Raw genomic sequence first — 25,155 nt, 5'->3', positions numbered from 1 at the left:
TTCACAGAACTCAGGCTACCTCCGGTAGTGTGAAACACCACTGCTTGCACACATCCCTGGTGTCCAAGACTTATGGTGTCCCATTGTCTGGATCAACGGTAGACACAGGCCATGGACAGAACAAGGCTTGTGCCTGTGTAGCAGAGGTATAAAGGCCACAGCTGTGTTTCCCCTGGCTTAGACAGACTTTTTACACCTTAAATGTTATATGCACTTCAAGCATGGTATGCTAAAAATAAAAGTCAATATTTTAAAATTTTCTTTGAAATCATCGAAGCCCTAGGCAAACAGAAGCCTAGGTGATAAGAAGCATGGGTTTGCTGTGGTTAGGCAGGTACCTGGAGTGAGGCATGGCCAGTCTCTAGGTTCCCATTGGCATTTATTGCCTGCGGTAGTAACTCAGAGCTTCAGTGTACGCCCCTATAGCAGGGGGGCAGCTATGGGCCCAAGGCAGGTTAGAATGACCTATGCGTCTATGCTTCAGAAGTCTTGTGGGACACAAGGAACCTTACCATCTCTGACTTTGCTGAGCTGGAGTTCAAAGAAAGGGGGAAGTGGGTAGTTAGGGTAACCCTCACTTGCAATATCCTCCACTTACCTGGGGATCCCAAGTACCTGAGGGTCACCTCATGCGTTTTCGCCTCTCCAGCCACGTTTTTTGCCATGCACTGGTAGACACCCTCGTCGGCCTCCTGTGTGTTCTGGATCATCAGTGTGCCGTCATCCAGCAAGTTTAAGCGAGAATCTGTCTTCATGCTCAGCTCGTTACTGTAAAGACAGAAACAGACGCACTCACAGTGTAAGGAGATACTGCACTGCTCCAGGGGTCAGTCCGACAGTAGGCTCTGATGCTCTGGGATGCACACAGCACACGCCAGGCTCAGAGAACAAGAGTGTCAGCCTTCCAGATGTATCCCCCTCAGCAATTGTGACTTAGCAGGCCTGTCTAGAAAACGACAAATATGTGTTCACTGCTACGTGCCAATCTAAACGCTTTAATGTGGTCCTGATTCCAAACAAGAAAAGCATGAGCCTAACGGAAAATGTAAATTAAACATTTCCCTGCTTTTGCAAATTACATTTTTTTAAAATGTAGAAACACAGTTATATTTACTTAAAAGGAAGAAGCTAGGCATGGGTCCCACACATCTATAATCTCAGTACTGGAGAAGTAGGGGCAGAAAAATCAGAAGTTCAAGGTCACTCTTGCTACACAGCAAGTTAGAAGACAACCAGGGAGACATGAGACCCTGTCTTAAGCAAACGAACAAAATGACCTCTGGTCCTTTCTTAGCTCATGTATTCCAGCATGCTGCTGTCTCCCAAGATGGCAGCGATCCCTGGGTGCATATGGGTCAACAGCAGGAAGGCCAAGGAACCTCCTTAGTGAGTAACAAGCTGAGCTGGCGCCAGAGGCCAGACCATGGGACTCTGATTCAAGCAAGGTCTTTCCTATTTATTTTTGTAGTTTTAATTTAAGCACCAAGTCTTTCCTATGGAAACGGAAGGTATGAAAATCTTAACCCATATCCATGCTCTTCTACTGTTCAATACAGACTGCTAACACTTTGGAAGTCCTCCCATAGTCCTGGATTTTAGCTCTCCTCAGCCCCAGAGCTACCCATGATATGGAGGTTTTTAAATAGCTGGATGTGTGCCACAACTTTCCCTGGACAGCTTCAATCCAAATCCACGTGGCCAACTCAAGAGCACAATGCTAAGCTCTTGACTCTGATGCACTTTATACTGTGCCCCTGACCTCTCTCAAGTACTGAGTGGGCATCCCGTCTACACTGTGCCCCCGACATCTCTCAAACACTGAGTGGGTGCCCCCCATCTGTTCCACCTGTTAACAGAGCTTTACTTAAGAGAGGTTCGTGTTTGCACTGGAATCCAAGTCTCAGCTAAACAAGGATGACTTGACAGTTAGTGTCTGAAACTTTTGTTCCAAGATTCCACTAGTAATGTTCTCAGGGAGGCCTCTCTGCTTCCGCAAGACTGAACACAGCCACTGAGCTTGGCATAAACATACTGGGAGCCGGGCCATGAGAGCAGTCCTTGCTCTGGCAGACGCTTCTTGGTACAAACGGATTCAAGAGACAATGATACAATGGTTTTGTGTTTAATATTTCCCTCTAAGAATTTTACCTTCCAACTATAACTCTTGGCACCGTGATCTCATTCCCACCTGGGTTTCTGCCCCTATATCATGGTCACCACTACTTGCCCCAACCCCCATTGTGTGTGTCCCTTTCTACCTCTCTGTGTCCACCTCTTCCCATGCTAAACCCAACACCCAACTCTCAGATCCAGCTGGAGGAATGCTCCTGCAGCTGGGCCAGGATGCAGGCAAGCAGGGGACACTTCTGCCATCCATGAGCAACTGGTGCCAGATGCTTGGTGGTCACACCTCTATCTGTAGAATGAGGAGATGCTCCTTTACTCAGGACATGACTCCAGAAGCCAACGGGGCCTGTGTAGACTCATCACGGCCCCCAACCCCAGGCAGTCTATCACCACGGCTCGGATCCAAAACCTACAAGCATCTTGCCAAACACCAGAGGCTCTGGCCAGAGAACAAATGGGCAGAAATGGGCATGCAGTACTTCTCTAGCTCCCACTTGATGGGGCAAGAAAGTTCCAGCACGATGCCAGGTCACTGGCTGACCAGGGGAAAAGGGCCCATGGCCTAAGCAGAATGAATCTTGTGGAGAGAAAACATTTCTCCCAGGAACTTGGGATCAGAAGTGTCTCCCAGGCAGTTGCTATTGGAAGAGAGAAGACAAGGAATCGTTTTCTCTTTTACACCTTCCTACACAGAAGGGGAAGGTGTCCATCAAAGGTGGGGGGACCCATGGTAATACACGGGGCTCCTGATGTAGTCCCCAGGCCTTCAGTGACATTTCTGCTCACACATTACTCACTTGTTTCGAAGCCAGATGATCTCAGGTTTGGGGTTGCCCTCAGCTCTGCAGGTGAAGTACACTGTGTTCCCTGAGGTGACATCTGCATCCTGTGGCTCTGAGGTGATCCGGGGTCTTTCTACATGCAAGGAACAAACACCACAGAGAAACATGAGGCTCCCATCGTGGGAACACAAACTGGATTCCTCATGTCAGGGTGATACTTCAAGGCCTAAATCCATATCTCAGAACAGACGCCCCCACAAAAATGACAGGTTGTCTTTCCAGAGTTCCAGCCCTCAAAGATGGAAGAAAATCTTTCCTCTGCAACGTGAAATGGGGACAATCCTGGACTTCCGGGGTCATACGGGTCTCCAGGACACACTTACCACAGTTCAGCTCTTCTGGGGTGATGGTAGCCACAGAGCGTCCTTGGATGCGTCTGGGATACTCGCAGGTGGCTGCTGCTTGTGCATTTCCAGATTGGGCATAGGTCTTCAGCAGATCCGCTAGCCATAATATTTCACAGTCACAGTGAAGTGCATTTGAGTCTAATCGCCTGTGGGAAGGAAAAGCCAAGACGACACCCAGGAGTTAAGGAGACACTGAGCTTTCATGGACAGCTCGACCTCCAGGCTCTGGTGCCTTAAGGCATGGCAAAGATGATGAGCTTCTAGGCATTAATCACGTGATGAGGAGATATGGCACAAGATGAGCGCCCCATGCGCAGACAAGAGATGGGCACTAGGTGGGATAAGATCCACCATTGCTGGGGTACCCAGCCTGCAATCCACTTCTGAATAGCAAGACCCTACAGCCATAACAGGATCAAGGGGGCATTGGGTGAGTCTAGGTGGGTAGTTCACCGTGGCACACCTATCCAGTCTATCCTGGCCATCTGAGTAAGCTGGAAGAAGGCCACACACCATCTTGACTGCTCCTTGGGAGAGGATGGCTCAGTAAGGCCATTGGGAGGCAAAGTCAACTCTGATGGGTTCAACTTATCTCCTAATCTAGGATTTTCCTATTTGAGCAATGTAAAGCCAGCAAAGGAAGGAATGTATTGGGTTAAAAGGGTTGACATTCCTCTAAAAGAAGAGTATGTGTCTCTCTGAACCTGTAAATAGGGAAATCCATCTCCAGGCTAGTCCATTGGTTGCCCCACCCTTTGCCCTGAGTCCTCCTGGGTTGCTTTCTGTAGCATTTAGCAATGGTTTTTTCCCCCTCTCATCTACCAAAGATGAGTTTTCATCCTGTCTTCCCACCCTAACGTGAACTCCTCTGCCTGATTTCTTTCCTGAAGAAAGAGCCTTTGTCTCATGGATGCTAAAGGAACAGCTCACTCAGAGACGAAGCCTGCCTCTACCACTCATAAGGCAGCGATGCTAAATAAAACTGCAGCACCACAGCAGCCTCTGGACCAGACTGCACAGACAGGAGAGGGTGCCGTGCTGCTGAGATGAGTGGACACGGGCAGGAAAAACCGGACTGGAGACACAGCACCATCTAAAGCATGTGCGGCAGGCTGTATAAGTGAGATCTTTCCTGTGCACACACATGCCTTCAATCTCGCCCTGTACTTCCTTTTTAATTTGTTTATTTTTCTTTTATGTACATTGGTGTTTTACCTGAATGTATGTCTACGAGAGGATGTCCATTACAGACACCACACATTCCGGACGAGTGTTCTTAAGGCACAGGGAAAACAATCGAGGCTGTTAAATCAATCCATTAGCACTAAAATCCACCAATTCCCTTACAATAATAAGTATGCAAAACTTACTTCTGGAGGCCTTAAAAAAAACCGGGTAAGTGGATTTCAAGAATAGGCACATGAAGATGCTTCCAGACTGGCTTTCATTCTCACCAGGAAAATATTCACCTTGCAATTAAAACTTAATAGGGGGAAATTTAAACATAATTTAAATAAACTCTCTCAAGATCCTTATTAAAGGATCAGCCTGCTGCCACGTACAAGTCATGGGCTTGCGTCTTCACACCGGAATAGATTTAACAGGCCTGCCTTCCTGGCATAGAGGCGTCTCTAATGGCTTTGCTGAAGCTGGTGATGCTTGCTCAGTCCACAGAAAGGGCCAGACGAGAGAACTAGGGGAGAGGGCCTCCCATGAACACTGCAGACACACAGCCATGAGAATACACACTTACAGCCGTTTCATGGACTCCAACTGACTGAACGTCCCAGGAACTAAGTGTGTGATGCGATTATTATGTAAAAACCTGTGGGGAGAGAAATCAAAACAAAGTTACTTAAAAACAACAACAACAACAATTACAAAAACATCCTAAACATACGAAAACAAGCCCAAGAGATCAAACATCTTATCAACTGAATTTACTTAATGAGTGGCCTGGACAGCTAGTGCTTTGGTTCAAGAAATAATTGGATTTCTTTCCTATTTTGCAACCATTCAAAGATATCAAATGCTGAGTCCCACTCCTGATTACTGGGCAAGAGTTGGATTTTACACCAAAGCATCATGGAAGGGTTGAGCTGATATTGACTGTTCAGACAGCAGGAGCTAGGACCTAAGTACAGACTGCAGAAGGAAGCAGGACTCACAGTCTCTCCAGCTTCGGCAGGTGCTGGAAGGATTCTGGGTCCAGCGTCTCTATCTGATTAAAGTGCAGGTACCTAGGGGATAAAACAGCACCACAGTGTGAATGACTTACTGACTTTGCCAACCCAGATTTTTGGATCCAAAGTTGTCACACACTTTTTATCCACATATCACTAAGTACTTCCCTGTGCTCTGCACAGTGTGTGGAGACAAAAGGACACAAGGGAAAGCAGGCAGGCTGCCTTGTAGTTGGATGACCCACAGACAATAAATACCCTCAGGACTTAACAAGCCCTGGGTCTCCAGGAACCCAAGTGGTGTAATGGTGGCCAAGTCACTTCACATTAATCTAAAAAGTACCCAGCGAGAGATAACAAGGAAAAAACAAAAGCAGCCCAGCAGACAGGACCCCTGGCCGTGTGCATGCACAGGACCCCTGCACTAGAAGCTGTCAAAGCTTCCGTGTGATACTGAGAACGCTGTAGATACAACCAGGCACCCAGGCAGCTCTAAGTCATGTGAAGTGATGAACTTCCCAGAGGTCCTCACGTCACGCTGAATACCCAGCGTCCATACTGCTTCCTATTTAAAGATGTCACTTTAGTTCAAACAATTTACAATTTAGGATGTGGCTAATTTCTTTCTCCTGGATGCTAGTTTGCTCTTTTTGAATGAAGATGGGATTCCTTTTTTTGTTCAATAAAACATCAAGCAAGATCTTACTTAGACTTCACTGACCTAGAGAGACGCCTCCACTCAGATGGCCATGGCAATAGATGCTCTTATTCAATGAAGAGCCAAAGAGAGAAAAAAGCAGCAGAAGCAACATACAGCCTTCTTCACCACAACTCCATATAAAGCCTTCTTGTTCTCCAAACCTGTTTACATTAACTCTGAGATTAGTGTCACTCCTGGGTCCCCATATGGGCTTCATTCCCTGGCAACTCTCCGGCAGAACCAGTCCAGACCCTCCTAATCTCAAAGGGTCACAGTCCACAGCCCACCTGTCCTTCCTCAGGCACAGAGTACCATGGTCTCCATGATCTTCGTTGGGTGCAGGTTTGTGTCCCTCACTCCCCATACGACAATGTGTTTGCAAGACAAGAAACAGAACACTGATGTAAGTGATTGTCCCAGTACATCATCTGATCCAAGGACACCAAAGGAGACAGGACCAAAGAGACACCTTCAGTCCCCATCCTATGTGCCTGGTGGTAGGCAGCTGGGACCAACACACATATTCCTTTGGTCCCCAGCCCCTACGGCTCACACAACCATCAACACTGGGGAGCTGCTGGGAGTCTCTGGCTAAACCTGTGAGTTCTGAGCTAAGCTTGAAGAACAAGAGGGGGAAAGAGGGATATTCAAGAGCCCTACAAGAACAGGTACCGTGGTTTGTGTTCAAAGCCCTTTAGCCTGCAGTGAAGTTTGAACAGGTGGGCCTTAGACATCCCGCCCTGAGAAGCATCAAGGACTGTGGCTTTCAGGGATTACAGAACTCTGGACGGCTGGAACTCCTGGTAGATTCTGGGAACCATCACCCTTCTCTAGATAGCTGAGAAAATGGAGCACAGGGAGTGACTCCTCAAGTACATGGAAAACCTTTACTGAATCAGCTACTAACTCTGAAGCTGAGAAGGATGACACGGCCCCCTGAGGACTACTGCCCCTGGGCTCTTCATTCAGGCCCTCATGGCCTCAGAGTTCCCACAGTCTCTGCTGAGTGCCAAGAACACGCATCATCTACAGGAGAGGGTTAAGTCTGAAGCAGAGTCAGCAGGCACTCTCTTGTTCCACTCACAGACCCTGCACAAACATCAGAGAGAGCCTGAGGCCTGAGTCCTTTTTGGCATACTGTTCTGAACCTCTCATCACACCTACAAGAGGTTGCCCCCCGTCTCAGTACAACATTCAGTTCTCAGAAAGAAAGCCATACCCCAGCCGCAGCCACCTGTCTCTCCTAGCCTAGGGTTTTCTAAATAAAATCCCTGATAACTCAGGATCCTGCTCCCTGTCACCAATGAGCAGAAAGCTTCACTAGCCATGGAAGCCACTCAAATCCTGTTGGTCCTAACTCCTCCTGGCTGGACTCCTTCACTGCCCGGTTAGTGACATCTGCATGAAAACAGAAAGTGTCCTTTGCAAACTCTCACATCTATAAAGCCTCTTGATATTTCCAAGAGTTTTTGCAGTAATCTGGATTCCGTGTCTCATCTGTCTGAAGCAATTTATGCAGAGCCTTACAAGATGTAGATACAGATGCACCATGTAGGCCGCTGCAGCCCAGGTCCCTACCTGCTGCTTCCTTGACCCAGCATAACACACAGGCCTCAAGTGCTATGCCTGCCCGTAATCTAACAGCTGTTTTTCATTAATGCAACTGCAAATCCAAGATAGCCTGAAATCCCACAAGGATTGCCTCAGCTTACTGAGTGAAAGGTCACCCAGTAAGGCTCATAGGCCAGAAGAGCCTCCATCATTTTACTGGAACTTTATGCCTGAAAAAATAAATAAATAAAAACCCACCCCACGATGACTGACTTCATGACAAAGTTCCAGCTCATATGCTAAAGAAAGAGAGCATTTTGGCACACTCAACCAGCTAGAACTACAAAGGGATAAGGTCTCTGTTCTCCAAAACAATGACCCCATGATTGAAACTGCACGTGTCCCATTCTGGACGCTCCTATTACAACAGCCTATCTAACTCCTGCTTGTTTACATGCCTGTCTCCACCACCATGTGAATACCAAAGTTCTTACTGTTAGACAGGAAAGCAAGATCTGTCCCTGCTCCTGAAATGGTGGACGCAGGGTCAGGGTCTGATGCATAGAAGAAACACAGCAATGTCTGCTCTTGGGTGGGCGCAGGGGAGCAAGGTGGGAGAGGTGGGTGGAAAACACCCACTGATGCTTCTCCTCGTCATGCACATCCTCCCTGCACCCCAGGAAGTACAGACATGCATCATGCAATCAGTCATCTCTCCCTGTGGGAGGCAATAAGGCAGACGGCATGGAAGACACTTACAGTTGCTCTAGAGAGGCAAGTCCCTTAAATGCTTGCCTGTCAATTGACTGGATCTCATTCTTGTACAAATAGCTGAAAGAAGAAACATGGAGGAGTATTAGCACACACGCGAGCTCTCAACTCCAGGTGGGAAGAACTGAGTTGACACATGGAGAACAGTTTAAAATCAATGACTGCATGAGGGGGGGGGCAAATGAAACATGACACTGTAGGTACCAGGCCACTCTCAATGGTCACTTCTCTTACACCAAAAGGACCAAGTGGTCCACAGATTCTCCTATTGTGACTACTGAAGTCCTGACATCTGCTTCAAAACCTGGGGAAAAGAAATCAATTCCCCTACACATGTAAAAGGCATTGATTATAAGATCATAACCAGCACTTGCTATTAAACAGACACTCCAGCACAGCTCTCAAAAGAACCAGGGTGTTGAATTTCTCACCCACCCAGAACTCCATTCTTTATATTGGAAAGCAGACACAAGGCTTTCCAAGAGCCATGTGTATACCACAGGGTCTGTTTTGGAATGGCGTGCAATCTAAGACAGGGCTTTCCATTTTTAAATGGTTGAAATTAAAATCGTCAATACTTGGATTTCGAGACAAGTAATCAACACATGAAGTTCCTAACTCAGGGACCTTCATCAACAGTCTGGGGACAGCATGTGTGTTAGAGCTACCTCGGTGTGGCATCTCAGCAGGTGGACATGCCAGTTCTCACCTCATAAGCCAGTTCTCAGCAGCCACACCGAGTAAGAGATGGCTCCCTGCTCCCTCTTTGGGATCGGTATGTCTGCTCTGTCCTTTATTAAAACTGGTTTGCTTTCACCCATAACACAGGCAGAAGGACAAGTCAAACAGCAAGCTTCTCCCATGATTCCTTGTCAGGTGAACTTATACTTCAGGTCAATGGCTCAGCATCTAGCATTACTACCTGTTTCTATAAATTGTGTGTGTGTGTGTGTGTGTGTGTGTGTGTGTTTTTATGTATGTATGTGTGTGTGTTTGTGTGTGTATGTGTGTGTATGTGTGTGTGTTTATGTGTGTGTATGTGTGTGTGTGTGTGTGTGTTGTATTGTACGATGAAACCAGAAAGGATGTCATGAGAGCAGAATATGATACCTTAAAGGAGGAGAGAAGTAGAGAGGGAATGAATATGGTAACAAGGCATAGCAGGAAACCAGCCGGAGAGGGGATACACTGAGGGCAACAAAGTCTGGGAACAAATGAGAAAGTATAACGGCACATACATATGAATAATAAAACCAAGTACTTTGTGTGCTAACATTAATAAAAATTAAAAATTAAATAAAAAATATCCATAGATAGCGACTAACAAAAAAGGAAACAAAATGAAAAAGCAGACCATATTCTTTGCCTTAATTCCTGTGGTATGACATGTCCAGGATCAGATCAGCCACTGTACTCATTGTTGTCTGTACAAGATCCTACTTCATGGGACTAGAAGTGCTCTCTTAAATTGCTGTGACCCACCAAAGATAGATGCTCTCCCCTTTTTCCTCTGTGCTAATCAAGGAAGTGGTCCTCCGAGAACCAGGAACTTTAACACAAACCATCCCCGACCTGTCTAACCCCATCAATAGCCCAGCATCTACAACAAAAGCCACACAGGCACTGGTCCTCCAGGCTGTTTGAAACCATGTACCCACAGTAAAAACTTGACCTCTATGCACCACCCTGGTCTCTTTAATAGAACCACTGAGTTAATTATGCACAAGGCTTTTTAGTCAAGGACTGAGTTACCACTGTCTCCTGTGTCCACTTCTTTAAGAAAAATACCAAAACCAGTGCCTTTTACCATTGCAGAAAAATGGCACTCCTCTGAAGGATGTACAAAATACAAAATAGACACTGGTAGGATTTGGGGGACAGCTCAAAGGTAGAAGGGCACATCTCTAGATTTCATGTCCAGTAAAACACACACACACACACACACACACCGCACACACACACACACACACACACACACACACACAAACACACACACACACAATGTTTAAAAATAAAATCAAAGACACCGAAACACAATTAATTTCCTTAAGAATAAAAAAAGTTGATGTTCTAATAATTAATTGTAACACTTGATCCTTGTACCATGAACTCTGCCTCAAGAGGCCATCTCATTACTGAGAAATGTGAATGAAGCAGGTGGTCAATGGCTCACTAGAGCAACAGAGATCCAGGAAATAAGGACTAGACAGAGTCCAAAAAACTTTTTTTGACTAGAAATACACAAGGTTAAGATAAATCAATACATTTTAGACATATTCTAAATAATTTCAAGTAAAATACATTATTATACTGATTATACATAGAGTACTCTCCTGATGAAAGCCCAGGGACCTGAGGAATGAGGCTATCCAGGATCTGCATGAAGCTGCACGAGGCACGAGGCTCCAGGCCCAGCAGCCTGTCACCCAGTGTGACCCATGTCTACTGAGACCAACTGTCCTCATCCCACTCTAAGCTGACTCGAAGGGAGAGGAGAGGTCAGGACATGGGTACTGGGAAGGAATGCAATCACACAGTAAGGCCAGGGGGTAAGATTTAAAAGACATTGTGGAAAACAGAAGCCCAGACTTCCTCCTGACACTGAGTGTATTCTCAGAAGAAAACATAAACCGAAACACAAAACGGTTAAAAATACAGATGCATACACAGCCCCCATGCTGGCATCAGCTGACACCATCTACTTCCCAGGAAATCAAAGGTCCCCTGTGGAACTTGGGCAGCAAAAGCAAGGAAGATTAACAAGGAAGCTCGAGAACAGAAGCCTGCCGTCCTGGCTTCAAGAATCAGTGTGGAAAGTCAGCATTCTATGCCAAAGAAGCTGGGGAAAGAGTTTGCACACAACAGTCTCACTGAGGAATGTAGTCTGTCAATAAACGGAGCTGTAGGGAGGTCCACTGACACCTAAAGTCAAAACAGACTTCCAGTGCACATTCACATGAAAAAATACAATTTGGCTTTTAAAATCAGCTCGTTAGAGGTGTTTATATGCAATATGGTATGGATTCCTAACAAAAATAATAAAAAGGCTCACTTAAAGAAGTCATCCAATTCACTAAATACAGTGGCAGGTGCTTCTGACCTGAACGAACACTGGGTTCAACCCACAGGAGCACAAAGTTTCCTCAACCTTTTCCTATTTACAATATGTGCCCAGGCAGGGTACTAAAGCAGTACAAGACAGGATCTCCCTGTGTGACCCCAGGCTGTCCTTAAAACTCAAGGTGGTCCTCTTGCCTCAACTTCTCACGTGCTAGAATCACAAACACCACTTCTGGCTTCCTAACATTTTTAAAAAGAGTGATGATTCTCTAAGCTTCAGAGCTGGCTTCAACGAGCAAGAGATGGTTTAGATAATAAAAATGAATATTCAAAAAAAACCCCAATTTCACTAGATACAAGTAAGAAGAGGCAAAACCAGGCAGGTGAAAACATTTAACATGAATTAGTGACACTCCAAATAAACTAGTCATTTACAGTCATGACCCACTTATAGCGAGCAAAGCATTGGAAACCTCGTATCTACAAAATGCATCTCTCTTTGCATGTACCCCAGGAGGCTGTGCGTACCCCAGCAAGCTGTGTGCACTGCCTCTCCCACCTGGAAAGTTATACAGGCCAGACAAGGTACGTGACAACGGCAGCATATGTGTGTCCCATCTCTCAGCCCGCCTCCCATTATTTTATGTGGATGACATGTTCTAGAATTTCACTCACCTTCTGAAAACAAACCCATTTGGGATGGCTTTATAGCAACTCACGACCAGAGCGGATCTTGGTTTTACATTTGCATACTCTAAGGACAGAGACCCAGGCTGAGGGATAGAGAGCTGCCCCTTAACTTACAGGTATTTTAAGTTCTCCAGGTCCTCAAAGGCACCACTGGGAATCTTCTTGATCTGGTTGTTGTTAAGAAGCCTGAGAAAGAAAACGCCGACAGACGTGAAACAAAGACTCTTCCAAATCATACTAAGGGAAACTACTGAAGGGCCAGAAAATGGTGAAGTATAGTCTTTCCTGCCGGCAGTCATTAAATCCCAGCTCCAGGACCAGCTTGTTACTATGGTTACTAGATAGCTCTCTTCCACTATGATATACACTAAAGAAGCAAATCCTCTTTCCTCGACATAGAAGCGTGCATCTTCAGGTCACCACCTCCCAGAGTCTCTGACCTGGCAGGGCTAACGGGCTAGTCTAACACAATCATGCATACACAGGATGTTAGTCTCTGGGGCTTGCCACTCTTCCACAGGGTGAGGAGCTGAGCTGACCTCCCACTCTGCCCTTCAGGACTTGAGTGATTCCTTATCTCCTTATCCCTGGGAGAAACTTCTGGCTGTGTCCAATGTACTTCGAAAAGCCTGAAGTACTCCTTGTTGGCAAAGGAGATCAATCTCTGTGGCATTATTCAGTGGCGCTAAAGCCCTGTCTTGCAGCCAACTCAGAAGATGACAACCCTTCCCAGCCATACAGGGGAGAGGTGAAGACCAGCGTGGCCAGCAAAGGGAGGTGAACACAGCACCCCGCTGTGAACACAGAGACACTCGCGGCTTCACCAGCAAGACCATGGGCTGAGGCACAGCTGGGGACCCACAGTGTTATGCACACTGGTCCACACACAAAGGGCAGACAGGTCTCTACCATCATGACTTCCCTCGCCCATCCCATATCTAGCGAGAATATTGGTTTCTTAAAAATAACCCAGTTATGTTACATGAATATGTTTTTGTTTTAATCCCAGGTGTGGGGTATACGGCCGCTTTAAATTGTCCACAGACGCTAACTGTGATTTGTCTCTTACTCTGGCAAGGGCAAGCTTCTGGCAGCTGAAGATAGTTTGGAATTCTGGAAACTCTTGAGAGGGTATAAAAATGCCAGAGCCCCAAGAGGCGCAGCTGCTGCTCTCCCTGCTGTTGTGGTTTGTCAAGTGGTTGTGATCAAGGAAGAAGAAATTGGATCTCCTCAAGGTGAAGATCAACCCTGCCTCAAGGAATTTGAGACCTTCATCAGCAGGAAGTACCCTAAGGAGATCGATCCCTTTCCCCTCTAACATTCTTTCTCTCCCACCTAGTGTTGAGAGATTGGAAGAGATAAGGGTGGTAGGAGAAAGAACCCAATAAAGTAGCCAGCAACTGTGGCACTTGGGCAATGGTCACAGCACTTGCCATCTATCTGCAGGTACACCGTACAACCGATTTTCTCTGTTCTCTCACTAGCTACTAACTACAGGTTCTAACTTACAGTGTGTTCAAGTTCCTCAGCCTCCTGAATGCCCCGGGTTGGATCTCTCTGATTCTGTTGAACCGAAGATCTCTGTGAAGAGATAGGAAATATATTTTAATGACAGAAAATGCACAGCTCTTCTTCTTAAGCAAATGACTTCAAGATGAAAAGACATTATAAAAATTACAGCACGTAGGCCACCATTCTGAGTAAACTCTCTCATTATAAAAATATTCCTCTGAGTGAAGGAACAATATTACACCTAGTCTGCTTAACAAGTTAAGTGTGGAGACTTAAAAAAAAAAAACATAAACATAAAAAAAATGCCAGGAATGAATGCCCTGCCTACACATTCCAGCCTTGGCCAAGTCCGCTGAGCAAACTCCTTTCAAAAAGACTCAGGTAAGCACACACAGCTAGGTCTGTATAGATTTTAGGTGTCACAGAGGCTGTGAATACAGAAACACATCAGCATTGACCAGCAAGAACATGGGCTGAAACACAGCTGGGGGCCCTCGGTGTTCTCTCCATGAACTTACTGGTTGTCCCAAAGCACAAAGTCACCTAGGCAGGTCAATAGAAAAAGAAGGCCATCTTGTGTACAGACTGCAGACAGGTGTTTCCAAACAAGTAGATAAACAGAGTTCTGCTTATACTAAATTATTAAAACCGGTTCTTATTTTCCCTGGGGAGGGGAACATATGTAGGTTGCACACATGGACCAGAGAGGAAAAATGACTTTGGGATGGTCAAGCAGGAGACGACTCAGCCCTATGGAGCTGAGCTCTGAGCAAGCATGGGAGAATCTGACCTCTCACACAGAGTGTGAGAGGCCCACGGACAGGGCAGAGTCGGGTCAGAGGCCTCTGGGCAGCTAGGCCGTGAAAAGGAGCAGACATCTGCCTCACTCCTCACAGGAAGCTCATCTCTAGCTTGAGCTGAAAAGTACATTTATAGGCTGGCTAGAGAGACGGCTCTGGGGAAAGGCACTTACCATCAGGCCTGACAACTGTGGCCCACATGGTGGACAGAGAGAAGTTGTCCTTTAACTTCCACAGGTAGAGCGGTACACAGAAAGTTGCGCGCGCGCGCGCGCACACACACACACACACACACACGGTAACAAAAAAAAGACCTAAATTTACACATGTAAAAGTCATTGAGCAATAAAGAAGCCTGTTTCTTTAATAAGTTGTCTTAGAAAATGAAAATTCCTTCCTCCAACTTTGATAGGGGCTTTTGAAGTATGTTGAACTGTGTTTGAGTATGTAAATCCTAACCTCAGTGTCTTAGGGTGTGGTTGTGTATGAAGATGGGATCTTTCTATAGCAGATAAAATTAAAGGGTGAGTCCCAGCCCAACACAACTGGTATCCTCCTAAGAAGGGAAACAGTGAGACAAATATGCAAGAATGGGGGGCAGCTAGTGACAGTCACAAGTCTACCAGGAGGGAAGAGGAAGTCAAGTGAGGGGGGGGGGGCTCCCTGATTAGGGGTCCAGCCTCCACCAGGAGTTGTGCTCTTCTGGTCAAACCACCCAATATGGAGTATACTCTATTGTCAGCCCTGGTACAGAACAGGAATCCTGGGATAACGCAAAGCCAGAACAACGAAAACTTGTTTCTCCTAGAACATCCTCAGACCTGGAACGCTCACTGCCTCTTAAGGAATCTAGTTACTTAGTGCAGATTCAATAGGAGCCAATGACCTATAGAATCAGTTCCAGTTTACAATCCAAAAAGAGACTTTACAAAGTGTGTCTGAGTCACCAAAGTGAACTGTTTGGCTAAGGAGCCAGCAGAGGGATGTGGTTCTTCCGCACACTTATTCCTTGCTATGATCAAGTTCTCCAGGTGAAGGGACAGTCAAGGCTGTTTGCCTCTCTGCTCCCAGAATCGCACAGCTTCATTACAGCCTGCAAATCCTGCCGTCCACTTCTTCACCTTCTCCTCAGATTTTCCTGGGGAACCTGCTTGTGCCCTGGCCAGCCCTTCTCTGCACTGACAGATATTTTCACTCAGGAGAGATTTTACTTCACAGTGCAGCCAGTGGGAAATGAGAGAGTCAGAAGAAAGAGTGGGCCAATCTGTGGAAAGAACGAAGCCACAGGACCAACTGTTAATAAGAAATGAAACCTGGTTAGTCGGACTTCAGCATGATCTCCAACATGGAGAAGCTCTGACCTGATACAAGTGTGGGATAGACAATCCATTCCAGAAGTTATGCTGCACAGCACTACTTATAGTCAAGAAAACATATTAGACTTTGGAAACCAGACACACGCACCATCTTGAACTCCAGCTGTCCATCAAATTCCATTTCAAAAGTCAGAAGGACAATGTGTATGAATCTCTTGGAAGCTAGAAAGCATGAGGGCCAAGAGATCGGTACGTTGAGATGAAGCCTAAGCAGGATAAAGAGAAAGCTAAGGAAGACATCCTCCTTGGTCTAGAGTTAGGGCCACCAATCCTCTGGTCTTAGGGACAGAGGGCTGGCTCTGAGCACTTGGCCCATGGCCAGGGCTGAGATGGCTGTGGTGTAACTGCACACCAGTGATCACATACTGAAATCTAAGTACGTTTGACAAGAAGAGTTGGATAAGATGGTATCCAAGTTGATTTTTGTTTTTTATGTGGCTGCATCTTAGTCACCATGCATTCCGGTTAGACAAAGCTGGTGCAAGTTCAGAATGCAATTTCACAACTTGTACATAAGCAGTCAAGGACTGCCAATCAAAGCCTGATGCTAAGAAGGTCAGAGGGCCCAGTCCCCTCTGCATCAAAGCAGGGCTCTTAACCAACAAACTGACACCACTATGAACCAAAGTGGAATTCTAGCCCTGGCAAAGGGTAGCTGAGATGAAAAGCTCACTCTGCGGACCTTGCGACATACTTAATATTGCAGAAACTGGGCCTTGAAAGCCAAGCTGAACATTGGAGGATACCCAAGTAGAAGGACCAATACTTATCCCTATACACTTGTGTATTTTTCTTTCTGATAACCACAGCAAAGGAGAAGAGCTGATATGGACATGATCAGGGAACTGGAGCAGGCTGACAATTCAGTCTACATGTCCATACCTCATGGAGGCACTGGGACAGCTTCATACATCGTCATCTTAGAGAGGAAAAGGAAGGGAAGATGATGGATGGTCCTATCCTTCAATTCTACATGCTATGGCCTTGGGATATTACAAGAGGAGCCAAATACCCCTTCAAGGATGAGACAAGTCCAAGGACATGCAGGCTCGTGACAGGACTACCTACATGAATGAATGTTCATTTAGGGAGCCATAGGAAGGGTGTACTTTACAAGGCTCCTGCAGTGCTCCCAGTCAGCAGCAAGGTAGTGGTGGAGGCAGCATCTGGAGACTTTTAGAAGGAATTCTGGGTCACACCCAAGAGCACAAAGTAGAAACTGTGGTATAGGGCAGAAGTATGTGTTTTTAGCAAACTTTCCTGGAAAAGCAAGATGAAGCTCAAAAAACAATGCCCTTCAGTCTGCTAGGAAGGTCACAGACATGGTTTTGTACATGTGTGCACATGCATGTATAATCATTTATGTGTGCAAGCAGCAGTTGCTGCTACATTTCTTTCTTTTCCAGCCCTTAGTCCACTTATCACTGCTGTGAAGTTTAAGTGTGAATAGATCAAGCCTTCATTTGTTTTTACAGAAACATCTGCATATGCTTTGGAAGACAGACCATAGAGAACTGGAGTGTGGAGTCCTCTCCCCTCTTCATCATAGATTTAACATAATTCAGATGACATTGGAAATCTTACTTTTAAAATCACAATAGTTCCACCAAAACTCTAAATGAAATGAAAAGAAAGAGGAAAGAAAAAATCAAAAGCCAGTTAGTCAAAGTGTCTTTCTGGTTCTCAGTTCTCATTCTCCTCTATTGCGACAGGAGTGGGGGGGTAGGGGGCAGGAGTGGGAGTCAGAAGTAGGGGAGGTCAGGAGTGGGAGGGCAGGAATAGGGTGGCCAGGAGTGGGGGAGGGCAGGAGTGGACATTCAGGAGTTGGGAAAGTGTTGATGTCCACAGAGACAGTGATTCCCACCCACTTGCTAATGCTCAGACCATCTGGCGCCCACCCTCATGGTTTGGAAAAAACATTTCCCCAGCAAATAATGAATGTCTCAAACTTCCCCCATGAAGTTGGTATGAATCAGGAATGGAGGTGGATTCTAGAGAGTTCTGGGAAGGCCATAATGAGAACGATTACTTAAAAGCATCTTTGAGAGTGAACCTCAGAGACAGTTAACTGAGTGCTCTGTTGCCACTAGGACCCAAACCCCAGAAGAGGCCCTACAGAAGCTCTTTGTGATAAACATCCTTATACAGGGTTTTTCCTAAACCCTGGACACTAGATCACAAAGCACACCACAAAGGGCACATATCCACATGAGCAGCCCCACGAACACTACTCTTGAGCATCAACTGTACTTGTGTATACCACACAACTCAGGGACTGCAGTGACAACACAAACAGGGTGTCGATGTGTTTGTTAAGCAGGCTTGACATTTGGATGGTCCTAGAATGCATAGGCAAACAACACTCAAAGGCTCCCTACACGGTGATTTTTAGGGCAAGATCTTGGCTTGCCTCACAGTCCTTATCTGGCTATAGTGGTAACAAAGGTTCTATTCTAAAGACCTGGCCCTGGGGTATTAGGTTAAGGAACTAAAGACTGGGCTAGGGGAAAAGGCGGGAGGTGGTAGGGAGAATTAGAGCAGGCCATTCCTCAGGCCAGAGGAAGCTCCCTTACATAGCAAGTAAGAACTCAGAAACTAGAAACTGCCAAAGTCTGTAATTTTGTACACGGCAGACGGAGAAATGCAATGGGTGGGAATCGGGCTTGACTGAGCACAGACTCATGCCAGGGAAGGTTCTGGAAGACTTAGCTACTGGCTCCTTCCTCTCCCAAGAGCACCCTTTCTCCTCTCCCCCAGCTTATAGCACTGACCTCTGAACTGCACAGCCCTCTAAGTGCAAGAAGACTTCAATAAGGCTCAAGAATGATGGTTAAAGACATCATCACTTGCCACAGGGGAATGAAAACATAAATTAGCTCGCTTCCTGACTGTTGGGATGTCTTTCGGCATAGTCTTCCACAGCACGCTTACTTTCTAAATGACTGCAACTGAATACCATAGTTCCAAACATAGCTCACAGGGGAGATGAGAGCAACACAGGTCGTTGCAGGACAGCAGGAGTCCAAGAGGACAGAGAAACCAGGGTCCTGGGAATAAGACTACCATCAGACTACTGATGAGAGGAGGAGCCATAGGGATGAGGGATACTTGCATAATAGAAAAAGGAAAGCAGATAGGATTGCTGATGGAAGGCTGGCTGTGTGCTGAGGGAACTGTGGACACTCCTTTCTCCCTTCAATCACTGGGAACTGCTGAGCTTTGCCGAGGATGTTAATGGTAAGGGGGCTTGAGGGAGTCAATGTACTGTCTTTTGCAAAGCCACTGAACCCAGGTCTGCAGCTGAAATGGAGTTTCTGTGGTGTAAATCAGCAAACTGTTTGCCCAGCGTTGGAATGCCACTTGTGGAAACTGAGCGGAGATGGGAAGGGCTCGATATGTGCTGGAGAAACACATTATGTTCAGAAGGGGAATTTAGAGTCGGAGGGAAAGTGTGCTCAGAACTGCGTGAGTGCTGGTGGAGAAGGTAGGCATGATGTCTGCAGGCTCTACCCAGCAGTTTCCTGGAAGTCTGCTACTGCCAGCTGCCTACCTCCTGAGGGTTATGCTTCTGCTTAATGACCATGGCCATTTACAGCCTCTGCACCAGGGATCTGTGTGTGCACACCTGCTTGTTTACTTGCATTCATGAGTGTGTGTGTGTGTGTGTGTGTGTGTGTGAGTGTGTGTGAGAGTGCGTGTGCTTGTGTGCGTTTGGAGGGTTCACATGTGGAAAGGTCAGAGGACAACTTTCTGGGTAGAGTAGGGTCTCTTCTTCTGTCTTTACTTGGGTTCCAGAGTCCAAACTTGGACCTCCTAGACTACATACATCTGATGGCAGCTTTGAACATGTAGTCATCAGTATCCTTCCTGAGCTCAGTAAATGGTGTTTCAGGATGATATTGGGAGCATTTTCTGATCGAAATGGTTCACCTTCAATGATCTGTGGAAGCATGGTACAGGGGGCAGCACACAGTAGGGTTGACAGGTATTCTCTTCCTGAAGGTCCCCACCCAGCAAGGAAAAGGGGTCTTCAAGTGCAGGAGGGTAAGTGGCCTCAGCCAGAATGCTCAACTGCCTTGTTTCAATACTGTGGGTTGAAATCAAACATTTTGCTGAGATTCACAACATCCTATCTTAGCTTGCTTAAGTATATCTTCCTCTACTCAAATGTTAAGAGCTCTTTCAGACAGACTGCCATCCTCGGGGGCCCAAGGAGAGAAGAGGTTATGTGACCTATACCCTCCACATCTCCAGAGTCCTCTCTTAGAGGACTTGGAGGCAGAGAACTCGACAGGTTCCTGGTGACCATCCTGTCTGGGCAGGAGCTGCTTACTCTTCGGCATCTCACCTTGAACATGGGAACACATTCTCTAGCTCCATCTTGCCTTGAACATGTCAGTACGTTGACTCAACATCACCAGGGTGTTTAGAACAAAACCCTTTCAAATGGTTTAAGAAGAAAAGCGTTTGCCACTGTGTGGTGGTTTGTATGTGCTTGGCCCAGGGAGTGGTATCAGGAGGTGTAGCTTTGTTGGAGTAGGTGTGGCCTTGTTGGAGGAAGTGTGTCATTGTGGGGGTGGGCTTTGAGATCCTTCTACTAGCCACATCGGAGACAGTCTTCTGCTTCCCGTTGGAACAAGAGTTGAACTCTTAGCTCCTCCTGCACCATGCTTGCCGGAAAGCTGCCTTGATGATAATGGACTGAAACTCTGAGCCTGTAAGTCAGCCCCAACTAAATGTTGTCCTTTATAAGAGTTGTCTTGGTCATAGTGTCTCTTCCCAGCAAGGGAAAACACTAACTAAGACACAGTATGACTGGTAATCCCCTACCCTACCCGCAAGGGACATCCTTTCCTATTACCTCAGCATGGAATTTATGTCCAGTTACAGGAAGGTGTAACTAGATATCACGTCTGCTTCACCTCCTGCATCATCTATCCCTCCAGCTCCATCCAACTCCCCCTTGTCTGACTCTAACAACTGCTGGGGCCCTGGGGCCTAATGAAGTCAGAATCACTGATGGAATCAACCCATTCGATGACTGCCACAATTGTTGCTAAGAAGGTGAATCAGCAAGGCCTTCCTACCTCCCTCTTGGGCTCCACACCATACACAGATCTCCTTCATCCAGCAGTCAAACACACCTCCTGGTTCCAGGGCCTGGCCCTTGCTGTGTCTTGGCCCAAAAGCATCCCTCACTATGCACAATACAAACTCCTTGTATTAGTTTTAGAAAAGCTGGGTGCAGCCTCGAAGACTGTGACAAGAGCCATGTTAGGCCTCGTGAGATGGTGCATGCATTTAATGCCTGCACTGGGGAGGCAGAGGCAGGCTGATCTCTGTAAGTTGGCAGCCATCTTTATTTCCACAGTGAGTTCCAGACCAGCTAGAGCTAAGTAGTAAAACTCTATCCCAAATAATAAAAGGAAAGGAAAGAAAAAAAGAAAAATGAAGAATCCTGTCAGGGTCCTAGATGGATCCCACTGTGACTTTACATACACTTCATGGGTTCTGTGGCTCTGCAGCAGAGTGAGTCCAAGTTTGCAAACTTACGCAGCTTAACAGAACTCCCATGTGTGCGAGCACTGTGATGAAGCCCTGTTGATGTGCTCAGGCATGTTGAGCATGTGAGGCCACACAGCTCAGCTCTAAGAGAAGAGCTCCATGATGTACCTTCATGAATGAGCTTCTTAAAAACACACAAAAACTGGGCTAATGGAAGGACTCCACCAGTACAGGTGTGTGTTGCCCAGCCAGACAACCTATGTTCAGTTCCCTTTCCCACAGTGACATGTATGCACACACAGTCGCACATGTACTCACATAGTAAATATAATAAACAAAAAGAATAGATCTTGTTCTTAAGAACAAATAAACAAACAACACTCAGCAAAGTTTTTAAAGGCTTAAAATTTGGACCCCAAAAGTATGAAAGCAGCTAGTGGATCAAACCCTGCTTATGTGAGCTGATGGTTTTAGGTTTTGGGCATTGGTGATGGTTTTTAACCTTCAAGGTTTTTACAATTGCATTTCCCACCGTAAGTGCTTTAGTAAACCACTTTAAACGATGAGCCATTCACTTTCAAAGCGCATTGAGTCCAGTGCCAGCTGTCCCCGGGCAAAGGTTTGCATCCAAACCCTCAGCTTCCCGTTATCAGAACTCTCGAGTCCAGCTAGGCTAGAGTTCCAACCTTCCATCCTGTCCTAGCAAGTCTTTCAGGGAACAAGTTAAGGGAGAACTGTGCAAAACGCAGCCCCCTCAGGCACTGCAAGGCACTCCTAAACATTCAACAGATAAATTCCATTGAGGTGGTCTGTTTTTTTAAACCAATGGTAAACCATATGAAAAGTCTTATTTAAAAAAAGTTATTTGACATACATATAATTTTACCATTTATTAAAGGCAAAAGTAAAAATGCATACTAATGAGACACGTGTGCTTCTTTGTTTTCATTATTTCTTATTATACAGTTACATAAGGGCATTCGCATTGTGTGCTCAATCTCCTCTGAACATATTCCTGATGTACACCCCCACAAGCCTCCTTTCCCCTCTCCCTGGTACATGAGTCCCTTTGGTCATGATGAACAGTTTACTTCTGTTTTTATGTCACCTGTTCACATCATTTTCTGTATCTATAAAGTCTAGGGCCCACAAATGTGAGAAACACGCATTATTTGTCTTCCTGGGGCTGGCTTCATTCACTCAATCTGACTAGCTCCAGTTGCATCCATTTTCCTGCAGAGAACAGAACTTCATTCCTTATGGCTGAAAACAAATTTTTTTGAAGATGCATTTTTAAGTAACCCGACCTGCACTCACCAAGTCTTTCAAAAATTAAGTTGGCCAAGACGAGTAACCAGAGACAATGCTTCTACTTTAACAGCAGGCTCCTCTGCCTCGTTAGATACCACATCACACACTCAGCTCTCTCCAGACTCTGTCTCCTGGCAGCACTGCCAGCCTTAGCCCCATACCCGCAGAGGGGCACCTCTACATCAGACCAGGATACCAGGGTAAGGCAAGGGAAGACTCTGTGTCAAACACAGCAGGGAAGCCAAAGGTTTTGTATCCTTTGTCAGCATGCCAGGGGAAAGAATTATGTCCATGTGCCCAAAGCAGCCATCTGCCAGTTCATTCCCAAGACTGCAGCCACTTTATAGAAGGAACATGGGGACGCAGTGCCTGAGAATAACCAGTACCTTGCCCAACAGCTGAGACAACTCCTAAGACTGCTGAAGCTCTGGGGGTGGAAATGGCCCAGGAACCCTCCTCAGAACCCTGCCCCAGTCAGAACAATGAGCCTTGTCCTGGGAAAAGGGGGCAGGCACACCCAGCCTTCTGGGCTGGGAAGAATGGCTCTTCTCAAGTTATCTTCCCATCTCTGCTGAGTATAAACCCAGTAGCTAATATTTGCTTTGGATTCCCTGTCCTGCTGAGAACTTCCAAGGCCTGGACTGTATAAAGAAAGGCTCATCCTTTCTCTGTCTCTACACGGTTCCAATCAGAGAGCCCCGTGGGAGAAAAATATGTCCTGCTCTCTGCCAGAGTGCAAGGCTCGAGAAACTAGGATGATGGAAGAGCTCCTCACCTTCCTCTCAGCTGTGTGGACCTCATCTCTGACCTGCAGGCCACCAGAGGACTTCATCATCAAGCTCCAGTGACCTCTGCCCTTGCCTAACCCCACCAGCCACCATACCTCCCATCTATCTTCTGTCCTGTCATGAAGTCTTCTCCTGACTGCAGTGATAAAGTCCTTTGGATCCTTTGCAGGAGAAATGGACTTCAGAAAGTTCCATTTCTCACCCAGGATGGTGATACTGATGCTATCAGCCAGTGCCCTGATCTCAATGACTACATATGGGGTAGGATGATGGCTTCAGGCTATCATAGCCCCCGGGTGACTGACTACTTCCCAAAGCATCAGTTGGCTCCATTTGAAAAGGAAATGCATAGACAAGATAAAAGAAAGGCAGCTCCAGTGTTTCCAAAGCCACCACTCAGCACCACCCAGACTGATAAATAACTTTCTTCAGTAAAAAGTTACCTACCATCTGTAAACTTTGATCAAAGTGGACTAAAAACACACAGGAGCGTGGGAATGTCAAAAGTGTACTATCAGAAGTACGTCCCCAAAGCTAATAAACACACCAGATAAAACCCCTTCACCTTGGACTGCTAGAAGGGGCACAGGAAGACTGAACAGCTGGTAGGATTACCCACGACCTGATCAGTTGTCACAAGGCTTACTCTGAGAAACTGTCAAAGCATGGGGCATCTGCCCCTGTTTTTCCTCCCTGTGGTATGCAAGCCACGTCCTGATCTAGCTGTTACCGTGACCTGAATTTGACAACTGTGCATTTGCATGGCTTTAAGTCCTGCAGTTCCATTCATAAAAACTTCAAATCTGGTCCCTTACAGACTCCTTCTTGAGGTTGTGTTCACTCTCTGTCTCTGTCTTCAATGCGGCTTTTTAAACTTGTTTATAGTCACACCAGCCACACAGTGTAGGGAGAGCATGGGCAACGGAGAATCAGTGAACTCTCTGGTTTCCACCCAGGGAGTCCAGAATAAAGTGACAGCCATGTATATGGGTCTCTGGAAAGAGAGTGGGGCTCTAGAAACATCTTTCCACACTTTGACAGCAGAGATAGGTCCTGCCCCAGCAACAGTTCCTGGTCTGAGAAAGCTGTGGGTCCTGGCTAGGCTGGGGGAAGAGGCTGTTGGTGGGTGCTCCTGAGTCCAAGCCTAGATGCATATTCCTGGGAGAGTGAAAGACCCAGGCTCCCACTCATTCGAGCCATTCCTCTGTGTTGCATTTACAATATGCAACCCTGAAGGATGGGGCAGCATCACTTCCCTGCCAAGAACAGACTGTCCACCATTCTCTATGGAAGCAGTGATGTCCCAAGGCTCAACGTTCCTCCCCTGTAACTAGCTGTATCTGCCAGCATCACCACAAGGGATACAGGTGGGGCAAACAGTGCTATGTGAGGCCAAGTGCTATTTTGAGATGACAACATCCTATGTCTCTAGCCCGGGGCTCTCACATTTGAGCCAGCATCCATGAGAAAAATGCAGACCTGCAATCATCTTGACCTGAAAATGGTCCTTCCCATAAATAATGGACAACAACCACGTCAAGCTTTGTGGCAGCCACAGCTGGCTATGCCGAGCTTGAATTGACAATATTCTT

General features: G+C 46.5%; 1 protein-coding gene across 2 annotated transcripts in view; it reads right to left on the bottom strand.

Moving 5' to 3' along the window:
- Window positions 1–25,155, bottom strand: part of Pxdn (peroxidasin) — a 77,597-nt gene that overhangs the window by 30,829 nt on the left and 21,613 nt on the right. The window contains exons 2-9 of one of the 2 annotated variants that reach the window (NM_001271261.1): window positions 13,781–13,852; window positions 12,386–12,457; window positions 8,510–8,581; window positions 5,485–5,556; window positions 5,070–5,141; window positions 3,293–3,462; window positions 2,925–3,042; window positions 599–768 (exon numbers count right to left, since the gene is read on the bottom strand). In NM_001271261.1, the coding sequence (NP_001258190.1) occupies window positions 599–768; window positions 2,925–3,042; window positions 3,293–3,462; window positions 5,070–5,141; window positions 5,485–5,556; window positions 8,510–8,581; window positions 12,386–12,457; window positions 13,781–13,852 (818 nt within the window). The remainder of the gene's footprint in view (window positions 1–598; window positions 769–2,924; window positions 3,043–3,292; window positions 3,463–5,069; window positions 5,142–5,484; window positions 5,557–8,509; window positions 8,582–12,385; window positions 12,458–13,780; window positions 13,853–25,155) is intronic. The other variant, XM_039112793.2, reaches the window with a different exon arrangement.

Source organism: Rattus norvegicus, chromosome 6 (genome assembly GCF_036323735.1).
Source record: "Rattus norvegicus strain BN/NHsdMcwi chromosome 6, GRCr8, whole genome shotgun sequence".
Taxonomy (NCBI): Eukaryota; Metazoa; Chordata; class Mammalia; order Rodentia; family Muridae; genus Rattus; species Rattus norvegicus.
The sequence above is the reverse complement of the archived record's forward strand: the minus strand, read 5'-3'. Positions and strand labels throughout refer to the sequence as shown.